An 18,973-nucleotide genomic window follows, 5' to 3' on the forward strand; every position below is an offset into this window, starting at 1 on the left:
GACTACCCCTGCTTAGCGATCCATGTGTACTTCGTACGTATTGGAAGACGTCAAGATTGTGGTATCCATCGTCCATGCCTGAATGTTTCCATAGACCGCTGTCATTTCAATTTCAGTGGGTGAAACTGGACGAAGATGGACTTGTGGAACTACGTCTAAGGTCCTGGTTGGGTCGGTCGTGTACGCGCAGGATCTACTATGTAGTATTGCGGAAAATGGACTTTGCTAGTCTGGTCTTGCAAATTCACTGTCTCCTCCTGATTCTAATCTTTGCCTTGAGCGGCGGTATATGGTTTGTTCCAAACCACAGATTCTCCGGTCTCTTTTCTTGGAACTCAAAGTCATACTTGAGCAGGATGTTGGCCATCAGCACCTTTAACATCCCAGAGGCAAAGAAACGTCCGGGACAGCTGTTTAGCCCGGCCCCAAAGGACAAGTAGTCGGCTGACGTGGTGGCCCATGCCTGCCTCGCTCCTTTGATGTTATCACCGGCCCCTCGCGCATCCTTTCGCTTATCGTAGAAGCGAAACGGGTTGAATGCCTCCGCGTCGGGCCCGTAGATGTCAGTATCAAAGTGGATCGAGTACGCCGGGATTCCGACTTGGTAGCCGCGCGGGATCTGGACGCCGGAAGGGGTCGTGACGCCGTCCTTGCCCACGATGCGCAGCGGGCCCAGGCTCAAGATGGTGTTGACGCGCTGGCTTTCCCGGAAGCTGCTGTCCATCCGCTCGAGCCGGGCCAGCGATCGTTTGTCCCACCCTTGCTGCTGCCCGCCGTCGGCGGCGCGGACCTCGTTGATTTCCTGACGGAGCTGGGCCACAATCTTCGGACCCTGTTCGGCGCCGGAACCGACAATGTCGAGGATCATGTGCACGATGGCGAAGACGTTGGTGTGCAGCGCGAAGGCGTTGAGGAGTAAGATGCGCGCCGAGAGGACTTCCGGGTCCAGGAGGTACGGGTCGCCCTGGGATTCTCCGTACGCAATGTACCAGCTCAGCAGGTCGGGTTCGTCTGCTTCTTCATCTTCTTGCCAGCCATCGGTCTCGGATCCCGTGCCGTGTTGTTGCGGATGGCCTCTGGCCTCCAACCGTCTGCGGACCTCGTCGATTGTGAGCCGGAACCATTTCCTCTCGCACCAGCGGGATGGCAAGGTAAGCAGAGGCGCCAGGAGACGACGCAGCGGGGTCGGAAGCAGCCAGAGCAAGTTCGCCTCGAGAGGAATGACCTTTGCGTATGAGAAGCCGGTTTCGAGCACCTCTTCGTTCCGGCAATGTCTCTTCCCGATGAAGATGCGGTTGATTGCCTGGCTTATGATGGGCCTCAGCGTGTCGTAAACACCCACCTCCTTCCACTCGCCATCGTCTTCGTCGCCCCAGTGCTTCGCCAGGGCAAGGTCAAGCTCGTCCGAGAGGGCTGGAATCAGGTTGCCGATCTCCCGGGTGAGCTTGGTGGCTATGATGTGGATGGTCACCTGGTTGTGATCCCGAGTGGGATAAATGGTGCCAAGATCCCACTGGAAGTGGTTGATGGTCTGATCGTGCATGCTCACGATGGAGTCGGGCTGATCCACGAGCCACTTTCTTTCGGCAGAGGGCAGCAGGATCAGCTTGTTTTGGCCCGGGCCCAGGATGGGGACGCGGACCGTCTCATTCTTGTGTTGTGTGTGGTGCAGGCGAAGCGTCTTTTTCAAGTCCAAGGTGTTGCGGTAGAGTGCCCGATAATACGGCGCCCATGTACCGGGCTCGACGTTGAGGAATCTCAATTTGGCGATTGAACGAGGGGTCGGAAAGATCAAGTAGTTGTAGATTAGGTATACGATCAGGACCACCGCCGGCACCAGTGCCAGCGGCGGCATGAACCATTCTGCGCGCTGCATTGTGGCGTGAGTCCTACTTGAATCGTCGAAAGCCTAGCAGAACACCCAAATAACCAGCAAGGGGAAGAACAGGATATGAAGGCCTTGACAGAGCATGAAGGCGCTATATAACAGATACATATGTTTGATAAACAACCACCCCCCCTTCTTCTCCCCTCTTCTGATGTACTACAGCAGCCCACATGTGTGGTATTGAATGCTCATACGCCTCCTTCAGCCGTGACAGCCCCCCGCCTGTATGGAGCTCTCAGTGCCGTGATAACATGGTGCGGAGTGTTGCCCACATTCGAGAAGTAGTCGGCCCGGGGTGCCCTTGGGGACCGCATTTTATCGGTTATCCGCTAGTGCCCGTGGGGCTTGGCGATTCAGGATGCGTTGCATTTGAAGGGGAGTTGATTGTAAGGGTTCTGATTGGTCAGTGAAACTCAGGCCTTTGAGGTCATGTGTGGCAGAAGGCCCGAGACCGGTTTATCTTTCGATAGACCGTTGAAGCTGTGGAGTTTTGGCTACACTGCTTTGAAGATGAGGAAATTCAACGTAGGTCCCATGCGGGGGGTTGTTTGAATGAGGGGCATTTGGGCTAACGCGGCCCATTACAGACAAGGGATCACTACATGCCGGATGGTTGGTCGATTCAATGTGAAGGGAATCACGTCTAACAACCGATTTCCGTCTAATTTCATACAAGTATGATGTCCCAGGTTTCGTCTACTGGATACAAGTTATTTATACCCTTCCGTACCCAACTGCCTTGGTTCTTCACCCGGGCTCCTGTATAAACTACATTCTCACATCAACAAGACGGCACAATGGGGTCAACGATTCATGGCCTCGACGAGGACATCGCCATCATCGGCATGGCCTGCCGCTTCCCCGGCGACGCCACGAGTCCCTCGAAATTATGGGATCTGCTGATGGACGGCAAGTCGGCCTGGTCCGAAGTCCCGTCATCGAGATGGAACCAGGACGCACACTACCATCCGTCGCAGGAGCGCGCGGGGAGCAACACGGTAAAGGGCGGGCATTTCCTGCGCGACGGCGAGCAGAACGGCAAGCAGTTCGACGCCGCCTTCTTCAACATCACCCGCAGAGAGACAGAAACAATGGATCTCCAGCAGCGGATAGTCAGTAGGTGATTTGTGTAAACCCAACTGCGTGAGATCGGAGGAGTTTGCCTGCAAACAAACCTCTTGGAAGAAGAAGAAATAAAAGAAAGAAGAAAACTGTAGACATCATCACAAGGCTTACCACCCAAAACCTCTAGTGGAAAATGTTTACGAGGCAATGGAGAGCGCCGGCCTCCGACTCGAAGACGTGAAAGGAAGCAAAACCAGCGTGTTCGCGGCGGTCTTCACCGACGACGTGCGTTCCATCCTGCAAGAAGACCCAGACTTGTCCGTCAAGTATAAACCAATCGGCACCAGCGCGGCCATCCTCGCGGCACGGGTAAGCTGGTTCTACGACCTGAGAGGCAGCAGCTTCACTCTGGACACGGCCTGCTCAGGCAGCATCGTGGCGTTGCACACAGGAGCCCAGGACCTGCGCGCCGGGCTCAGCGATATGGTATGTCATGTCCCCAGAATCCTTCCGTTGGAGCAAACACGGCGGCGGTCAACCATGCAATCCGCCCAAGCACATCAAACTGACGTACCAACCCCAAACAGTCTATTATCACCGGAGTCAACATAATCGAGTCCCCCGAGTTTATGTTCCGCGCCAGCGGCCTCGGCATGGTGTCGCCCGATGGCAAGTGCTATTCGCTCGACGCGCGCGCCAACGGCTACGGCCGCGGCGAGGGGGTGGGCACGCTGATCCTCAAGCCCGTGTCGGCGGCCATCCGCGATGGCAACGTGATCCGCGCCGTGCTGCGCGGCACGGGTGTCAACTCGGACGGCCGCGGCACCGGCGGCATCACGCTGCCCAACAAAGCGGCCCAGGAGTGCCTCATACGGGACGTTTACGCCCGCAACCACCTCGACCCAGACCATACCGGCTTCCTCGAGGGCCACTTCACAGGCACACCGGCCGGCGACCCGATCGAGGCCAGCGCCATCGCCGCCGTCTTCCGGCGTGCCGGACCCGGACCGAGGGCGGTCGAGAGGCCGTCGCTGTACGTGGGTGCTGTCAAGGCGAACATTGGCCACGTCGAGGCGGCGTCCGGCATGGCCCAAGTCATCAAGACGGTCTTGGCGCTGGAAAACGGGATGATACCGCCCAACACCAACTTTGAAAAGATCAACCCCAGGATACCCATCGACAGATGGGGCCTCAAGCTGCCCCTGGTTCCGACACCGTTCGAGGCAGGGCCCTCGGGGGTCCGGAGGGCGAGTATCAACAGTTTTGGCTTTGGCGGCACCAACGCTCACGTGGTGCTGGACGATGCGAAGAGCTATCTAGACAAGTTGGGTCTGGGTGAGAGGCGCGACTTACATGCAACAAAATCGGGAACATTGGCGGCACTCGAAAGCCCCAGCAAGGATAATCACAAGACCTCGTCACAGCAGGCCGCGTCAGTAGCTAGCCACAAGGTCTTTTTCTTCTCCGCCAACGATCAAGAAGGCATCTCGCGGGTCGTCGCCGGCCTCGCGGAGCACTTGCAGAAGAAGCAGGCCGAAGAGAACGGAACATGCCAGATGGACGACGCATATCTCTCCAGGCTCGCCATGACCCTTTCGGAGCGGCGCTCACGCCTGGCTTGGCGCCTCGCCATCACCGCCGACTCGGCCACGTCCCTCCTTGCCGCGCTTACCGATCCTGCCACCATCACCGCCAACGCTGTCCGTCCCGGCAAAGCCAGCACGCCTGCCGCGGCCTTCATCTTCACCGGCCAAGGCGCACAATGGTTCGCCATGGGCCGCGAGCTTCTTGGCTTCGACGTCTTCAGGGCGAGCGTCGCCGAGGCCGACAGGTTCATCACAGGCACGCTCGGCAGCGAGTTCAGCGTGATGGAGGAGCTCACGCAGCGTAGCGCCGAGACGACCAAGGTCGACCAGCCCTTGTACTCGCAGACGCTCTGCACCGTGCTACAGGTCGCCTTGGTTGATCTGCTGGGCAGTTGGAACCTGGCGCCCAAGCGTGTGGTTGGGCACTCGAGCGGCGAGATTGGGGCCGCGTACGCCGCGGGTGCTCTGGATCGCGAGTCGGCATGGAAGGTCGCCTATTACCGTGGCGTCGTCAGCGCCAGGCCCGCGGCCGACAACACGCGCGGCGCGATGATGGCCGTCGGATGCACCGCCGAAGAGGTGGCCCCTCTCATCGCTCAGGTCAATGAGAAACTCGGCGCCGACGGGGAGCTGGTCATCGCCTGCTACAACTCGCCCCGCAGCCTCACCATCTCCGGAGACGAGGCCAAGGTGGACGCCCTGGTGGAAGCCGCGAGCGGCATGAAGCTATTCGCGCGCAAGCTGCGCGTGGCCAAGGCGTACCACTCGCGCCACATGGTTCCCGTATCCGACGACTACCGGTCACTGATGGGCACGCTCCGGGCTGCTCCTGCTCCTGCGGTTGGCCGGATGCCGTCGTTGTCCGGCGTGCAGGTCGTGTCCTCGGTCACAGGAGGTCTGATAGCGGCGAGCGACATGACCAACGCCGACTACTGGGTGCAGAACCTCGTATCTCCGGTGCGGTTCTCGCAGGCGCTCGTGGCCTTGTGCACCTCCAACGTCGCCAAAAAGCAGCTCAAGGTCGGCGGCGGCGCCGAGCTTCCCGTGTCGCATCTCGTCGAGATCGGCCCTCACGGCGCGCTGCAGGCGGCTGCCCGTGACGCCGTCCTCAACGACCCGAACCACAAGGCCCTGCGATATGTGTCCATCTTGACCCGCGGAAAGCACGCGTGCGCCACTACGCTGCACGCAGTTGGCACGCTGGCCGCGGCAGGCCTACCGATCGACCTGGCCAAGGTCAACAACAATAACGGCGGCGGAAGCGAGGCCATGCTGGTGGATCTGCCCCCTTACCCTTTCCTTCACTCAAAGGAGACGTATTCTTGGTTGGAATCACGGACCAGCCGCGCGTGGCGGTTCCGCAAGCATGCCCGGCACGATATCCTCGGGGCTCCCGTTCGGGATTGGGACCCGGACGCCCCGAGGTGGCGCAACCACCTCCGCGTGTCGGAGGTCCCGTGGCTCCGGGATCACAAGGTCACGGACAGCATCATCGTCGCCGGCGTGACGTACCTGGTGATGGCGATCGAAGCCGTGCGCCAGCTGTACAGCGACAAGGGCGAGGTGCCGCTCGGCTTCAACCTGCGCGACGTGAGCATCTCCCGGGCGCTGCAGGTCAGCGAGGACGAGCACACCGAGACCATGTTCTCGATGAAGCGCGTCTCCGAGTCGCGCCAGTCAGACAGCAGCTTATGGTGGGAGTGGAAGGTCACGTCCTTCAGCGCCCACGATGACACTTGGCTGGAGCACAGCCGCGGGCAGATCGCCGCCGAGACTGTCGCCGAGACCGCCACGGGCGAGGTTGACGGCGGTCGTGAGGCAAGGGAACGCCAACGCCACTACGGCGAGCTGCTGTCTACCGTGACGCAGGCCTGCGCCGTGTCGCAGACGGAACTTCTCCCGAGCCGGTACGCCGAGCTCGAGCGCATCGGTCTCGGGTTCGGGCCCCTGTTCCGCAACGTTGCCAGCATGCACTCCAACTCCAGCAACGACAACGAGACGAGCGGCCAATCGCTTGCCACCGTCCGCATCCCGGACATTGCCGCGGCAATGCCGAGCCATGCGCTCGCCGCTTCGGTGATCCACCCGCCCGTTTTCGACAGCATCCTGCATTCCTTCATCTTCGCCCTCCAAGCCTCTGCGGAACGGCTGACGGAGCCCATGGTGCCGGTCGCGATGCGCAGCGTGTGGGTCAGCGCCGATATCGAGGCCCGGACCGGCGCCGAGCTCATTGTACACGCCGCAGCCAGCCGCGTCGGCCACAAGAAGGCCGAGGCCGACATCACGGCTTGGAGCACCGACCTCGACGCCAAGAGGCCGGTCAGGGTTGTGATGCGCGGCATCGAGGCCGTGCCTTTGCAGCACAGCACGACGGCGGGGGACGCGGCCAGCAACAGGCGTGAAATCTGCTTCAACCTAGACTGGAAGCCGGACATTGACATTCTGGAGGCCAACGGCGAGGCCGAGGCTTGCATACGCAAAGTTTTGCAGCCTTTGGAGACGTCGGCGCTCGAGGAGAGCGCCGTCAAACAGCTCGGAGACGTACAGCTGGCGTGCGCCATCTGCATCACCGAGGCCGTCAGGGACCTCGAGGCGCGGCCGCTCGCGGACGAAAAGGCGCTGCCTGAACACTTGAAGAAATACCTAGGCTGGCTGCGCCTAATCGCTGATGATTACAAGAGCAACAAGGTACTCCGCCAGGTGGCCTCGTGGCCGGCTATTGTGGAAGACGCCGCGGCACGCAACAAGTTCCTTGCCAACTATGAGGCATCAGGCCATCCCGAGGCGTCGATGATCTGTCGAATGGGGCGCAACATTGCACCCATTCTCCGCGGCGAGGTGGACGGACTGCACCTTTTGTTCGGCATGGACGATCTGCTCGAGCGCGTTTACCGGGTCGCGATAGGAACTCAGAAGATCCACGCTCTGATGGGAGAGTATGCCAGGACGCTGAGCCACAAGCGCGGCGCAGATCTCAAGGTGCTAGAAATCGGTGCCGGCACCGGCGGGACGACGACCAGCATCCTCGAGGCCATCTGCCCGGCGGGCACCCGCATCATCGGAGACTCCCGGTTGCTCAAGTACACGTATACAGACATCAGCCCGAGCTTCTTCGAGAGTGCCGCAGCCAAGTTCAGCAAGTGGAAGGCTGGCGGCGTCATTGAGTTCAAGACGTTGGACATTGACAGAGACGTCGAGGAGCAGGGTTTCGATCTGGCCTCTTACGACCTGATCATCGCGGCCAACTGTCTCCATGCGACCTCGGACATCACAAAGACCATGACCCGCGTCAACAGCCTTTTGAAACCGAAGGGTAAACTCTTCCTCCAGGAAACGACCGAGCTGCAGTGTCTCGAGTCTCCTCTGGTGTTCGGCATGCTTGCAGGCTGGTGGGCTGCCAAGGAGGACTTCCGCCCCTGGGGTCCGCTGTTGGACGGAAAGGGGTGGGAGCGGGTGCTGCGCGATGCTGGCTTTTCCGAGACCGTTCTGGAGCTCAAGGACTCGGAGAAGGATGAGCTCCACGTGCAGAGCATGGTTGTGGCGACGCGTCCGCCGGACGATGAGGCCACCAGCAAGCAACAGCTCGACGAGGACGACGTTCTCCGCCGCGTGTTTGTGATTGCGCACGCGACGCCCGAGGATGTGTCCTTGGCTACGTCTGTGGCCTCGGCCGTGTCACAGGTGACCAAGCTCGACGTGAGCGTCGTTCGTTTCGCCGACCTGGCCCAGCACGAACTGGCCAACACATGCTGTATCGTGACGATGGAGGCCACCGCGCCCTTCCTCTCGTCGTCTTTCAGCGAGGCCGAATTCGCGCTGCTGCGCGACTTACTGACCAAGGCCGGAGGGCTGCTGTGGCTCACTCTCAACCCACACGAGAACCCGCATATGGCCATGATACCAGGTCTTCTTCGTACGGTGCGCTGGGAGAGAGACCTGGACGGCTCGGACCTGTTGCTTCTGCACCTGCCCTCTTCCGAGGCCTCGCTCGTTGCCTCCAACGTAGTCAAGGTCTTCAAACATCATTTCGGCGGACCTTTCATGTCACCGGATCGCCATGCCGACTACCTTGTCAGCCCAGCCGGCTGTGGTCATGACCATGGTGGCTTCGTTCAGACGGCCCGCATCATCGCCGCTCCCCCCGTTAACGACTTCATCGCACAGAGGACGACTGTGCTCCAGCCGAGGCTGGAGGCGTTTGGTGCCGATCCGAGTCGAAGCCTGAAGCTCCACACGTCTGGGCCGGGAAACCTGGACAAGCTGCATTTCATCGACTGGCCGGGCGCGGAGAAGCCTCTCGGTGGCAGCGAGGTCCAGGTAGATATCAAGGCAGCGGGCGTGAATTTTCGCGACGTCATGGTGGCCATGGGCGAGCTGGCGAACAACATTCTCGGCTACGAGGGTGCCGGCGTCGTCACGCATGTCGGCGCCGAAGTGACGGATATCAAGGTCGGCGACCGTGTCATGGTCGTCTGGAACGGCGATAACAACTGCCTCCAGACGCGCACGAGGGCGCCCCGGGACTTGGTGGCCAAAATCCCCGACAGCATGTCGTTCGAAGAGGCCGCCAGCATCCCCGTCGTCTTTGTGACGGCCTACTTTTGTCTCTACGAGGTGGCGCGTCTCAAAGCGGGCGAGAGCATCCTCGTCCACGCCGCAGCGGGCGGCACTGGCCAGGCTGTGATCCAGCTGGCCAAGCATTTGGGCGCCGAGGTCTATGCGACCGTATCGTCGCGCGAGAAGATGCAGCTGCTGATGGATGAGTACGGGCTCGCCGAGGACCACATCTTCAGCAGCCGTGACCTGTCCTTTGCGAGCGGCATTATGCGAATGACGGATGGCAAGGGTGTTGACGTGATTGTCAACTCCCTCTCGGGCGAAGCGCTGCGTGCCTCCTTTGGCTGTATCGCCATGTTCGGGCGGTTCATCGAGATTGGTAAACGGGACATCATGGCCAACAGCAAGATCGATATGCTCCCCTTCAGCCGATGTGCCACCTTCACGGCGGTCGACCTCTCCCAGATAGCCACCTTGGCGCGGCCGCTGACCTCGCGCATAATGCGCTCCGTCGTCGACCTGCACGCCGCCGGCAAGCTCCATGCCTGCAGGCCGCTCAACGTGTACAGCTTTGGCAGGATCGAAGAGGCGTTCCGTATCCTGCAGCAGGGCAAGCATATGGGCAAGGTCATCCTCGCCGCGCATCCCGAGGACCTCGTCAAGGTCGTCCCCAAGCCGCCTGCGCCCACGCGCCTGAGGCCCGACGCAACGTACCTGCTGCCCGGCGGCGCGGGCGGGCTTGGTCGATCCATCGCCAAGTGGATGGCCGGGCCGGCGCAGGGGGCCAAGAACCTGGTGTTCCTCTCGCGCGGCGGCGCCGAGGCCGCGACGACGCGCCAGCTGCTCGCCGAGCTGGCTGACGTGGGCGTGCGTGCGACGGCGCTCAAGTGCAACGTGGCCGTTGAAGCACAGCTGGTTGCGGCGCTGGCGGAGCTGACACGGCTGGGCTTCCCCCGCGTCGCCGGCGTGATCCAGGGGGCGATGCAGCTCCGCGACTCGGCGTTCGAGTTCATGTCGCACGCGCAGTGGGAAGAGTGCCTGGGCCCCAAGGTGCAAGGCACGTGGAACCTCCACAAGCATCTGCCCGCGGACATGGACTTCTTCGTCATGCTGGGCAGCGTGGCAGGGCTTGTTGGCAACCGCGGTCAGTCCAACTACGCGGCGGGCAACACGTTCCAGGATGCGCTTGCGATATACCGGCGCTCCAAGGGGTTGGCGGCGACTTGCATCGATCTGTGCAACGTCATGAGCGTAGGCTTCGTCGCCGAGAACCAGGAGACGCTGAACAAGAACCCGCTCTTCTTCTATGCGCACGACGGGATCCGCGAGGACGAATTCCTCAGTCTGGTTGAGTTCCACCTCGACGCAGACCGGGCGGGGTGCAAGGCCGAGCCCCAGATCGGCGTGGGCCTGGCACCGCTGTCCGTTTTCAAGGAGCGCGGGCTGCCAGAGCCGACGTTCATCAAGTCGCCACTGTTCCGACAGCTACGGTCGGCGAGCGGCGAGTCGGGGGCCACAGCGGACGGCGCATCGGATCAGGACGGGGCAGTGTCGGTGACGCTTGCTCTCAAGTCTGCCCAAGGCCCGGAGGAGGCAGCGGAAATCATCTGCGACGCGCTGGTCAAGAGGATCAGCCGCACGATGCGGATCCCAGAGCCTGATATTGACGTTGGCAAGCCGGTTCACGTCTACGGCGTGGACTCGCTGGTGGCCATGGAGATTCGTAACTACCTTGCCAGCGAGTGCGGGTCTTCGGTTTCCGTCTTGGAGATCATGGGCAACAAGAGCATGGAGGTTTTGAGTGGCGAAATAGCTAAAGGAAGCAAGTATGTTAAAAGTGACGTTTAGTAATTAGCAACAAGTCATTCGTGTCTTGTCGTCCTTACCAAGGGGAGAACATGAAGAGATACAGAAAAAATAACACTTGGGTTTGAGCTTTTCAGAAGGCCAGACTCATCGTGTTGACTGAAAAGATGGAGAACCGGCATGGCAAGCTTTCAATAACTCTAAGCAAAAGCCAGTCGTCAAGAGGTCATGAATAAAGACTTGATGAAATGTAGCTTAATTAAGGCCACAGCTTATGGGAGGACATTTTAACGTCAAAGACTCTGTTTCTAGCGAATTTGATGGACACGCATCAGATTTTGGGCTTGCTTTCGCGAATGAATTTCTATTAACAAGCTTTGACTGTGAATTAAATTGCTGGTGTCACCTCGACTTTCTTCCTTTATCATATATGTTCAAGAGGTTTTTAGCACACCCACTATAGCGATTTCATGAGTTTCTTCGTCACTTATAAAAAATCAATTTACCCGTATCCTTCAGCTTCTTGCTTCGCCAACCAGTCTTGTCCCATTTCACGTTAAATCGCCAGCAATCATCCAACTGCACCTCCTCAAGCTGCTTCAGCCGTTGGCTAGAAAGGACACCTTGGACACTTTTCCGCACCCAATCATTCTCATCATACACGCTGTAGAAACGCAAGGACTCTAAAGAGTCCGGCAGAAGGCTTTCCAGACTATCCTCCGAAATCGGATTTTCGTCCGCAGTCTCTTCTTCCTCATCACTGTCACCGACGTTGGACAGACTGGGAAGAAGATCATCCTCTTTTCCAAGCATGATAGGTTCGGGGACCGACAGGTGCTTCAGGTGCTGCAAGCCCCGTAAGTCACCAATCTTGCCGCTCCATTCTGCCTCCTCGAACGAGAAGCATTCCAAGCAGTCCAAATCCAATTCTACCAGGCCTGTGCCGTGTTCGCGCAGAACCCTGCCGATATGATCAAAGTCGAGCGTGCTGTCTCCAACCGTGGATGATCCCCAGGTGATTTCCAACGTCTGTAGCAAGGGGCATGTGCGTAGGAGGTCGCAGATACCGTCGGCATCGGCGAGAGAATCTATGAAGTGTGCGTACCTCAAAGAGCTCAATCTTCGTGGTGTCTGGGCACTTGATGCAAGCCTGGTGTTGAGTTCCACAGCCCAGCCGCGAAACGTTTGAAGCTGTGGCAGGAGAAACAAGTCTTGGTAGTTTACCAAACGGACGGCCAACTCCGTGTCTTGATTTCTGATCCGGAACTCTTCAAGTTTTGACAGGGGCAGAGACGACTGCTCTAATGCAGATGAATTCGTATCTTGCTGAGTATGTGATGCCGACGGAGTCTCCTGACCTATTGTATCCGAACCTTGGCCTTCCACAACGGATCCGTTGACCCCCTGATTAGCTGCTCGTGAGATTATCTCCGGGAATAGCGTGTCGAAGCTTCGAGTCGCGTACTCTATCGACTTCAAGTTGGGCAGAATGGTGGCACAGTGGGCGAACCAAAGATCAGGCACGCCATCCTGCCACTCCTCGCCATGGGCAACAACTCTGAGCGCCGCATCAGTAGCGGCAGACCTCGCATCGGACTGCGCGGATGCCTCTGAGTAATACGGCAAAAGGAGTGGCGTGATGTCGTCGCGGCTGAAGACGCCCTCGCCTAGGGTGACGTTCTCTACGCTCCGCGCGAGGTGTGGGTTTTCATGAAGTGTGCGCAAGAGACGTTCGTGAAGCCTCCAATTGCATAAGGGCAGACTGCGGTACAAAAATGGTCGAGCAAGCCGCAGAAATCGAGATGAGGTGCGGCATAGCCGTGACAGTGCTGCAAGGCCCTCTGATCCTGGTTCGTTGTCATCTGTATAATCAGGTCCCCGAGTGTCAAACTCGAGCTGACCGAAGATGAGCGTCCAAACTTCGTCAGGAAAATGCACCATGTTGACGTCGTGCAATTGTTGTATTATGGGAGGAAGTTGAAAGAAAGTGATTCTCCATGCCAAAGTGTCGACACAAAGGAGGAGGTCGTCAATATGTCGATCGCCAAGGATTCTAGGCTGCAGCCCGTCTGTACGTACCAAAATGCGCCACGACCTAGTCAAACAGTGGCTGCAACGCCCTACGCCAGATCACAGCTTAGGTATGTAATAGGGCATCCGTAATACCTTTAATCTTGACGAGGGAACTCTCGAAACTCATCGTTCCTTCATCATTGCTCTTCGGGCCTTCCAGTATGTGACACTAATGACATTGTATCTCGTATGGGCTCATCACTAGACGCTGATCTCATTCTCGCGAGTCTGTTTGTTGCGAAAGTTAATCAATGACGACAATACGACACGCTAAAATTGCATAAACCCTTGCCACGATTCACTGTGGCCTAGCAATATGAACGGTCATGATGAAACCATGAAGACGACGAGCTCAGTCTCAAGCCAAGACGATGAGGTCTGTAAGACTAACACACAAATCCGAGACTCGGCCGGACGACCCCGATGGAAAAATGAAAGATCCGAAGAGCAGCTTGCATACGTTGTTGTGCTGCTTGTTCGTTGGTGCTTCATGAGCCGCTGGGGTGGATAAATGTCGTCAGAAACATCTCCAGGGCTGAACCCAGCGGGCGAGGAAACACGGAACACCAGGCCGAGTACCCGCCACATCGACCTTCAGGCGAGTGAGGGAAGCGCGGTTGACCGCACCAACTGGCGAATGACTTCCGCTGTTTGGTTTAGAGACGGTGACATGCGGGCCGAATCGGTGGCTCTGGGCTCACTGCGACTCGACTCCAAGGAGCCTAGAGCGGTGGAGCGGACATGGGGTGGCAGGGGACTTTGGCAGCTTGCATCTCTGCTGAACAGCCTGTTGGTGCAGGCTGCAGGGTCCTTTTCTCATTCAATTTTACCCTCGTCACTCTGCTGCTTCTTCTTTTTTCGCTAGGTTCCTCCCGACTGCCTAACTCATCTTGTCTTTTCACTCCGCGATGCTCCGGAGGAAGTTGAGAATCGGAGGAGTTGATTATGTAGCTGACATGAGTACAGGGATGTTGCGGTGATTTTCTGACTCTCACCTCGTCCGATGAGGCCTTCGACACCCCTGTCGCGATGACCTCGGCGGGTGTCCGGACGATTGGCCGACGATAACGCACATTTTCCAACCGGAAACGCAGCGCGACGCCCACATCTTTGAGGGGCTTCCGCCAACCGTCGCCGTCTCAATCCTCATCGTCGGAGCCCCAATCGTATGCTCCCCCACCGCTCGCCGTTTCGTAAACTGAAAATAAACAGAAGGATTCGACAACAGCCAGTAACTAGGTTTCCGTATATGCCTTTCGACGGTATTCCGACACTTAGCCCACAGCGATGACGTGCGCTCCGCCGCTTGTCTCTCGTGTCTCCCTCTTATCTTTTGCGATCCGAGGAGGGGGCGGGGGGCTCAGGATCTAGTGGTCCACAAGGCTGGTGCTGCGCTGCGGTCTTCGAGTCTGCACGATTCTCTCAGTCAGCCCTTCGCCGGTCTGGTTGGTCCGCTCTACGAGCGCGCGGCGAAAACGGCAAATCGACTCAAGGGTAAGAAGGGAGCCAAGTCTTCAGGATCAAAGGCAACAAGCGACAAGCAACTCCTTTCGCCGGGGACTTGCCCCATCGTGCTGTATGCTGCCTGAAAACAGTGGGCAGAAGAAACTCATTACAACCCCTGTTGATAGCAAAAACCCTTGCTCTGCTCGAGGGCGCACGGCTGTTTCTCACTGAGTCGCCTACGAAGGACCAAAAAGGGTATTATTGCTTATTTCTCATCTCTGACCGCAGGCTGGCAAACGGGTACCTTGCTGCCGGTGCAGTCACAAGCGAGCTGTCTTTTTGGTGATGGTGGGTGTCAGCTCGGCCGATTCCGCACGTGTAGGCAGTCGAGGAGACAGGGATCGTGAGTGGGAATGTGGGTGCGTGAGAAGCCGCTGGCGAAGGATTCGGCATGTCGTCCGCAATTCTCCCAGAGGCCAAGCATTGGGCAATCCTTGTCCGCTCCAACAAGCTTAAGATGTCGGGCGAGAGCCTGATGACAGGGCGACAGGGCTTAGGCAGATGCTACATGCTACCTCCGCGAGAGAGAGCGTTTGGACAGGACGGTCCAGACCTCGAACCGCTGGGCAGATCTCCGACAGGAGACTTCCTTGTCGTCGACGCTGCTGATCCCTTCTTGTCCTGGGTTCAGATCACTGCAACGAGACGTTGGCCCGCCGGTCTCCAGCACATTGGGATATCAAGATGTCTTCGTCTTTCTTCCAGGAGACATTACCAAGCCTCATCACTATAGTCCACCGCCGACCTTCATCTTCGACGATAACAATTCGTTGAAGCCTAAAGTCGGGCGAAGTCATTTCCCATGCACGGCAAAAGCGGCTTCTGACCAAAGTAATGTCTCTTGGCCTGCCGCAGCGTCTTTCGCGCCGCAGCCTGGCGGCACAGCAGGCACGAAGCTCACCGCAGACAGACACACAACTCACCCAAGCTAACACTGCAAAAGAACGATCCACTCAGCCCATCAAGCATGTTCCCAAAAGACAACCAACGGCGGTTCGCAACGGCCGCACCCCCCTGTCCCTCAGAAGTTGCCATATCGGGCAAGCGCCCACAGCCAACCCTGCAGGAACCGAGGGCATGCGCCACCTGTCGTTGGCTCTCTAAGCCTACTCACCCGGGCGTCCTCACGATGGAGTCAGGCCAGTCGCCATACCGGGGTTTGTATGCTCAGGCGCAATCGCGGCGTACCGTACCCGTGGGGGCCGCCGCGGCAAACGCCAGACAGCCTGTCAGTCTCAAGGCAGAAGCTGTGAGGCATGTAACCCGATCTGGGTGGTCCTCGAGTGAGGGCGGCGGATGTGAGGCAGAACACACGATACATAATGCCGCATGGTTCGCTGTTCAGTCTCCTTTGTTGGGCCCTTCTCACCCGTTTGCATACTCCGTTTGCCCACGCCGATCAAACGTGCTCTTGACAGCTCAAGCCTTCCTCCCCCCGTTGACCAGACGGCTCACGCCACACCTTCACGATGAAGTTCATCACCTTCCTTGCGGGCCTCTTGGCCGCCGTGGCCCAAGTACAGGCCGCGGCCGTCATCGCCCACTTCATGGTACTGCTGATCACCACCCTTCCCCGTCTCCGTTTGATGATCATGATCGCCCTAACAATCCCTTGCAGCTCATAAACACCAAGAATTACACCATGAGCGACTTTGAGGATGACTTCAAGCTCGCCAAGGAGGCTCACATCGACGCCTTCGCGCTCAATATGGGCATGACGGACCCCCACACCGCCGAAGCCCTCGACGTCGCCTTCACTGCCGCCGCCAAGGTTGGCTTCCACCTCCTCTTCTCCTTCGACTACATGGGCGGCGAGCATGGCGGTGCCCCGTGGCCCGTGGAGACCATCCTCGAGATGGGAGACACGTACTTCCAGCGCGAGGAGTACCTCAAGTACGGCGGCAAGCCCGTGGCTTCGACGTTCGAGGGCACCGAGAACGCCGAGGACTGGGTCGAGATCAAGGACAAGACTGGTGCCTTCTTCATCCCTGACTGGTCGTCTGTCTCTCCCGAGGAGGCCCTCAGTCTTGCGGGTGGCGTCGCCGATGGTTTGTTCAGTTGGAACGCATGGCCTATCGGAAGCACCAATATGGACACCAAGGGTGACGCTGCCTATGTCTGGGCTCTCCAGGGGAAGCCCTACATGATGCCCGTCTCCCCGTGGTTCTATACCAACCTTCCTGGATACAAGAAGAACTGGGTTTGGCGTGGCGATGATCTCTGGTATGACCGCTGGAAGCAGGTCTTGGACATGCAGCCTGAGTATTAATCCCCCTTTCCCGTGATTTCACGACCACGACACTAACACACAATAGCTTCGTCCAAATCATCTCATGGAACGACTACGGAGAGTCCCACCACATCGGCCCCGTCCGCTCCAACGCTCTCGAGGCCTTCTCCGTCGGCGAGGCCCCTTTCAACTACGCCCTTGACCATCCCCACGATGGCTGGCGCCACTTCCTCCCCTACCTCATCGATACCTACAAGCGTGCCATCCCCGCCTCCATCACCGAGGAGGGCTTCATGGCATGGTACCGCGGCTCGCCCGCTCTCGCCTGCGCCGACGGCGGCACGGTCGGCAACTCCATCACCCAGGCGCAGAAAACCATGGCCGTGTCCCAGGTCGTGCAGGACCGGATCTTCTTCTCCGCCCTCCTCAACTCCACCGCCGAGGTCACCGTCTCCGTCAACGGCAAGACGCAGAAGGGCAACTGGACGTCCATCCCCGACGGCGGCAAGGGTGTCTACCACGGCAGCGTGCCCTTCACCGAGGGAGGCGACGTCGTTGTCACCATGACCAAGTACGGCATTGAGATTGCCAAGATCGAGGGCAAGAAGATCCTGACGGATTGCCCTGATGGTCTGACCAACTGGAACGCCTGGGTTGGAAGCACCGAGGCGCTACATGTTGACGACCCCAACCCCACGCCGACGCAGACTGGCGATGGCCCCAAGAGCACTGCCTCCAGTGACGATGACTCTGCTGCTATGTCCTTAAGTCAAAGTCGTAGTCTTGTGTATGTGGTTGTCGCTCTGGTGAGTCTTGTTGTTGCCGGCGTGGTGTGATTGAAGGATGAGAAGAAATGAAGGATATGAAAATTGAATGAGGTCGTACAAAGACGACGACGCAGGTTCAGAAGTTTGGAAGATTTGGTGGGCGCTTTGGATGATACCCCTGTAAGAGATAGATACCCGATGGCGGATTGAATTTGAGCGTGGGCTTGGTAATGACTTATTGTCGGCTCTCACAAACCGCGGGCCTGTTTGACAGTTAACAACAAACACCCAGGCTACATGGAGAGATTTGGCTACCATGTGTATTACGTCGATTGTTATTAGGTTTAGAAATTCGCTTCTTATGATTTCCAAGCCGTATCATTAGCCATGAGACAAATTCATGACTTCCGGCGGCTGGTAAAAAGCTTGCGTGCCTATACATGATGCACAAAGATTACGAAGGAGCCTTCAATCTAGATTGTATAACGATATCAAGAAAACCAAAGAGGCCGACACTCACTCAGTCTCAAACCCCACCAGACTTCACGTCCAAGATGTCTGAGACGTGCTTCAGCGTTAGTGTCTTCTTCAGAGAGAATGCGCCTCCCGGTCGTCCCCGTCATCGTCCATGCCCTCGCCCGGTAAGCTAGAAACTTCCGCCTGAACAGCAAAACCCGGAAACGAGCCCCCTAACGAAAACATTATTTGCGACAATTCGCCTAGTCTTAGAGGCCGATAGTTTGGCCGTGATAAAACAAAAGGCCAGAGGCCGCTTGCAAAACACACGATCTCATAGACAGAAACGGAAATCTGATTCATTCAAGCTCTGATGTTGGACCTCAATTCATTGATAACCTGATATTTTCGATGGGCACGTTTGAGGACTGCAGGCATAGCAAGTGACTAGAATTAATTGAAGACTGGCATGTTTCAAACTTGTCGTGACCCTCTCATCACCCCCATTCACTGCAATTTCATCACCCACAGAGGGTACATGGTGCTCGCAAGGCTGGAAAGGTTTGTCACCAGTCGCAGGACGATATGCTACTCTCTTAATTTTCGGCCCACACAGTGATCAAATGGCATTGGCATAATATCGCAGTCTATCTTGCTCCCAAAGTCCGCCGGTACGTGACGTTATCGAGTCCGGATATTCCAGTGTTCCGTTCCCTTGCAAAGACGCACTGGCAAAGAACTTCTCTCATTTCACCGATTGGACGACAAACAAAGCATGGTCAGCAGTGCCCAACTTTCTTGCATGAGATTTGTGTGCCATTTTGATCCCCGTCCGCCGCGTCCGCATGAGCACTGCAATTTTGACCCCCCCCAGAGGCATGGCTCAGCCTCGGTGAGAGCCACTCACCGAGACGGGGATCATGCAGCATCCATGCAGCGTAGGATTCAAGGTTCCGGCAATCCAGCTGCCTTTCCGGGACTAGATAAGATGCCGACCTCCACGAAAAGAACATGCGGTCCATGCCTCAAACGGGGCTTG

General features: G+C 57.9%; 4 protein-coding genes across 4 annotated transcripts; 2 read left to right on the forward strand and 2 right to left on the reverse strand.

Annotated features, from left to right (window-relative positions):
- Positions 1 to 244: 244 nt before the first annotated feature.
- On the reverse strand, positions 245 to 1,876 carry tenB-0 (Cytochrome P450 monooxygenase tenB; the record flags this gene model as incomplete). The annotated part of the gene is made up of 1 exon (XM_037317485.1): positions 245 to 1,876. The coding sequence occupies one exon, from the start codon at positions 1,874 to 1,876 to the stop codon at positions 245 to 247; it is 1,632 nt and encodes a 543-aa protein (XP_037182912.1).
- An 809-nt stretch (positions 1,877 to 2,685) lies between these two features.
- On the forward strand, positions 2,686 to 10,944 carry azaB-0 (Highly reducing polyketide synthase azaB; the record flags this gene model as incomplete). The annotated part of the gene is made up of 3 exons (XM_037317486.1): positions 2,686 to 3,004; positions 3,141 to 3,439; positions 3,541 to 10,944. 3 exons carry the CDS (start codon positions 2,686 to 2,688, stop codon positions 10,942 to 10,944), a joined length of 8,022 nt encoding a protein of 2,673 aa, XP_037182910.1.
- A 441-nt stretch (positions 10,945 to 11,385) lies between these two features.
- On the reverse strand, positions 11,386 to 12,843 carry CGCA056_v002228 (uncharacterized protein; the record flags this gene model as incomplete). Its single annotated transcript, XM_037317487.1, has 1 exon — positions 11,386 to 12,843. One exon carries the CDS (start codon positions 12,841 to 12,843, stop codon positions 11,386 to 11,388), a length of 1,458 nt encoding a protein of 485 aa, XP_037183788.1.
- A 3,107-nt stretch (positions 12,844 to 15,950) lies between these two features.
- Mutanase-2 (Mutanase) lies at positions 15,951 to 17,547 on the forward strand (the record flags this gene model as incomplete). The annotated part of the gene is made up of 3 exons (XM_037317488.1): positions 15,951 to 16,031; positions 16,100 to 16,743; positions 16,797 to 17,547. 3 exons carry the CDS (start codon positions 15,951 to 15,953, stop codon positions 17,545 to 17,547), a joined length of 1,476 nt encoding a protein of 491 aa, XP_037182904.1.
- Between the last annotated feature and the right edge of the window lie 1,426 nt (positions 17,548 to 18,973).

The sequence above is a fragment of the Colletotrichum aenigma genome (assembly GCF_013390185.1).
Source record: "Colletotrichum aenigma strain Cg56 chromosome Unknown KSG_Cg56_contig02, whole genome shotgun sequence".
In the NCBI taxonomy this organism is placed as follows: Eukaryota; Fungi; Ascomycota; class Sordariomycetes; order Glomerellales; family Glomerellaceae; genus Colletotrichum; species Colletotrichum aenigma.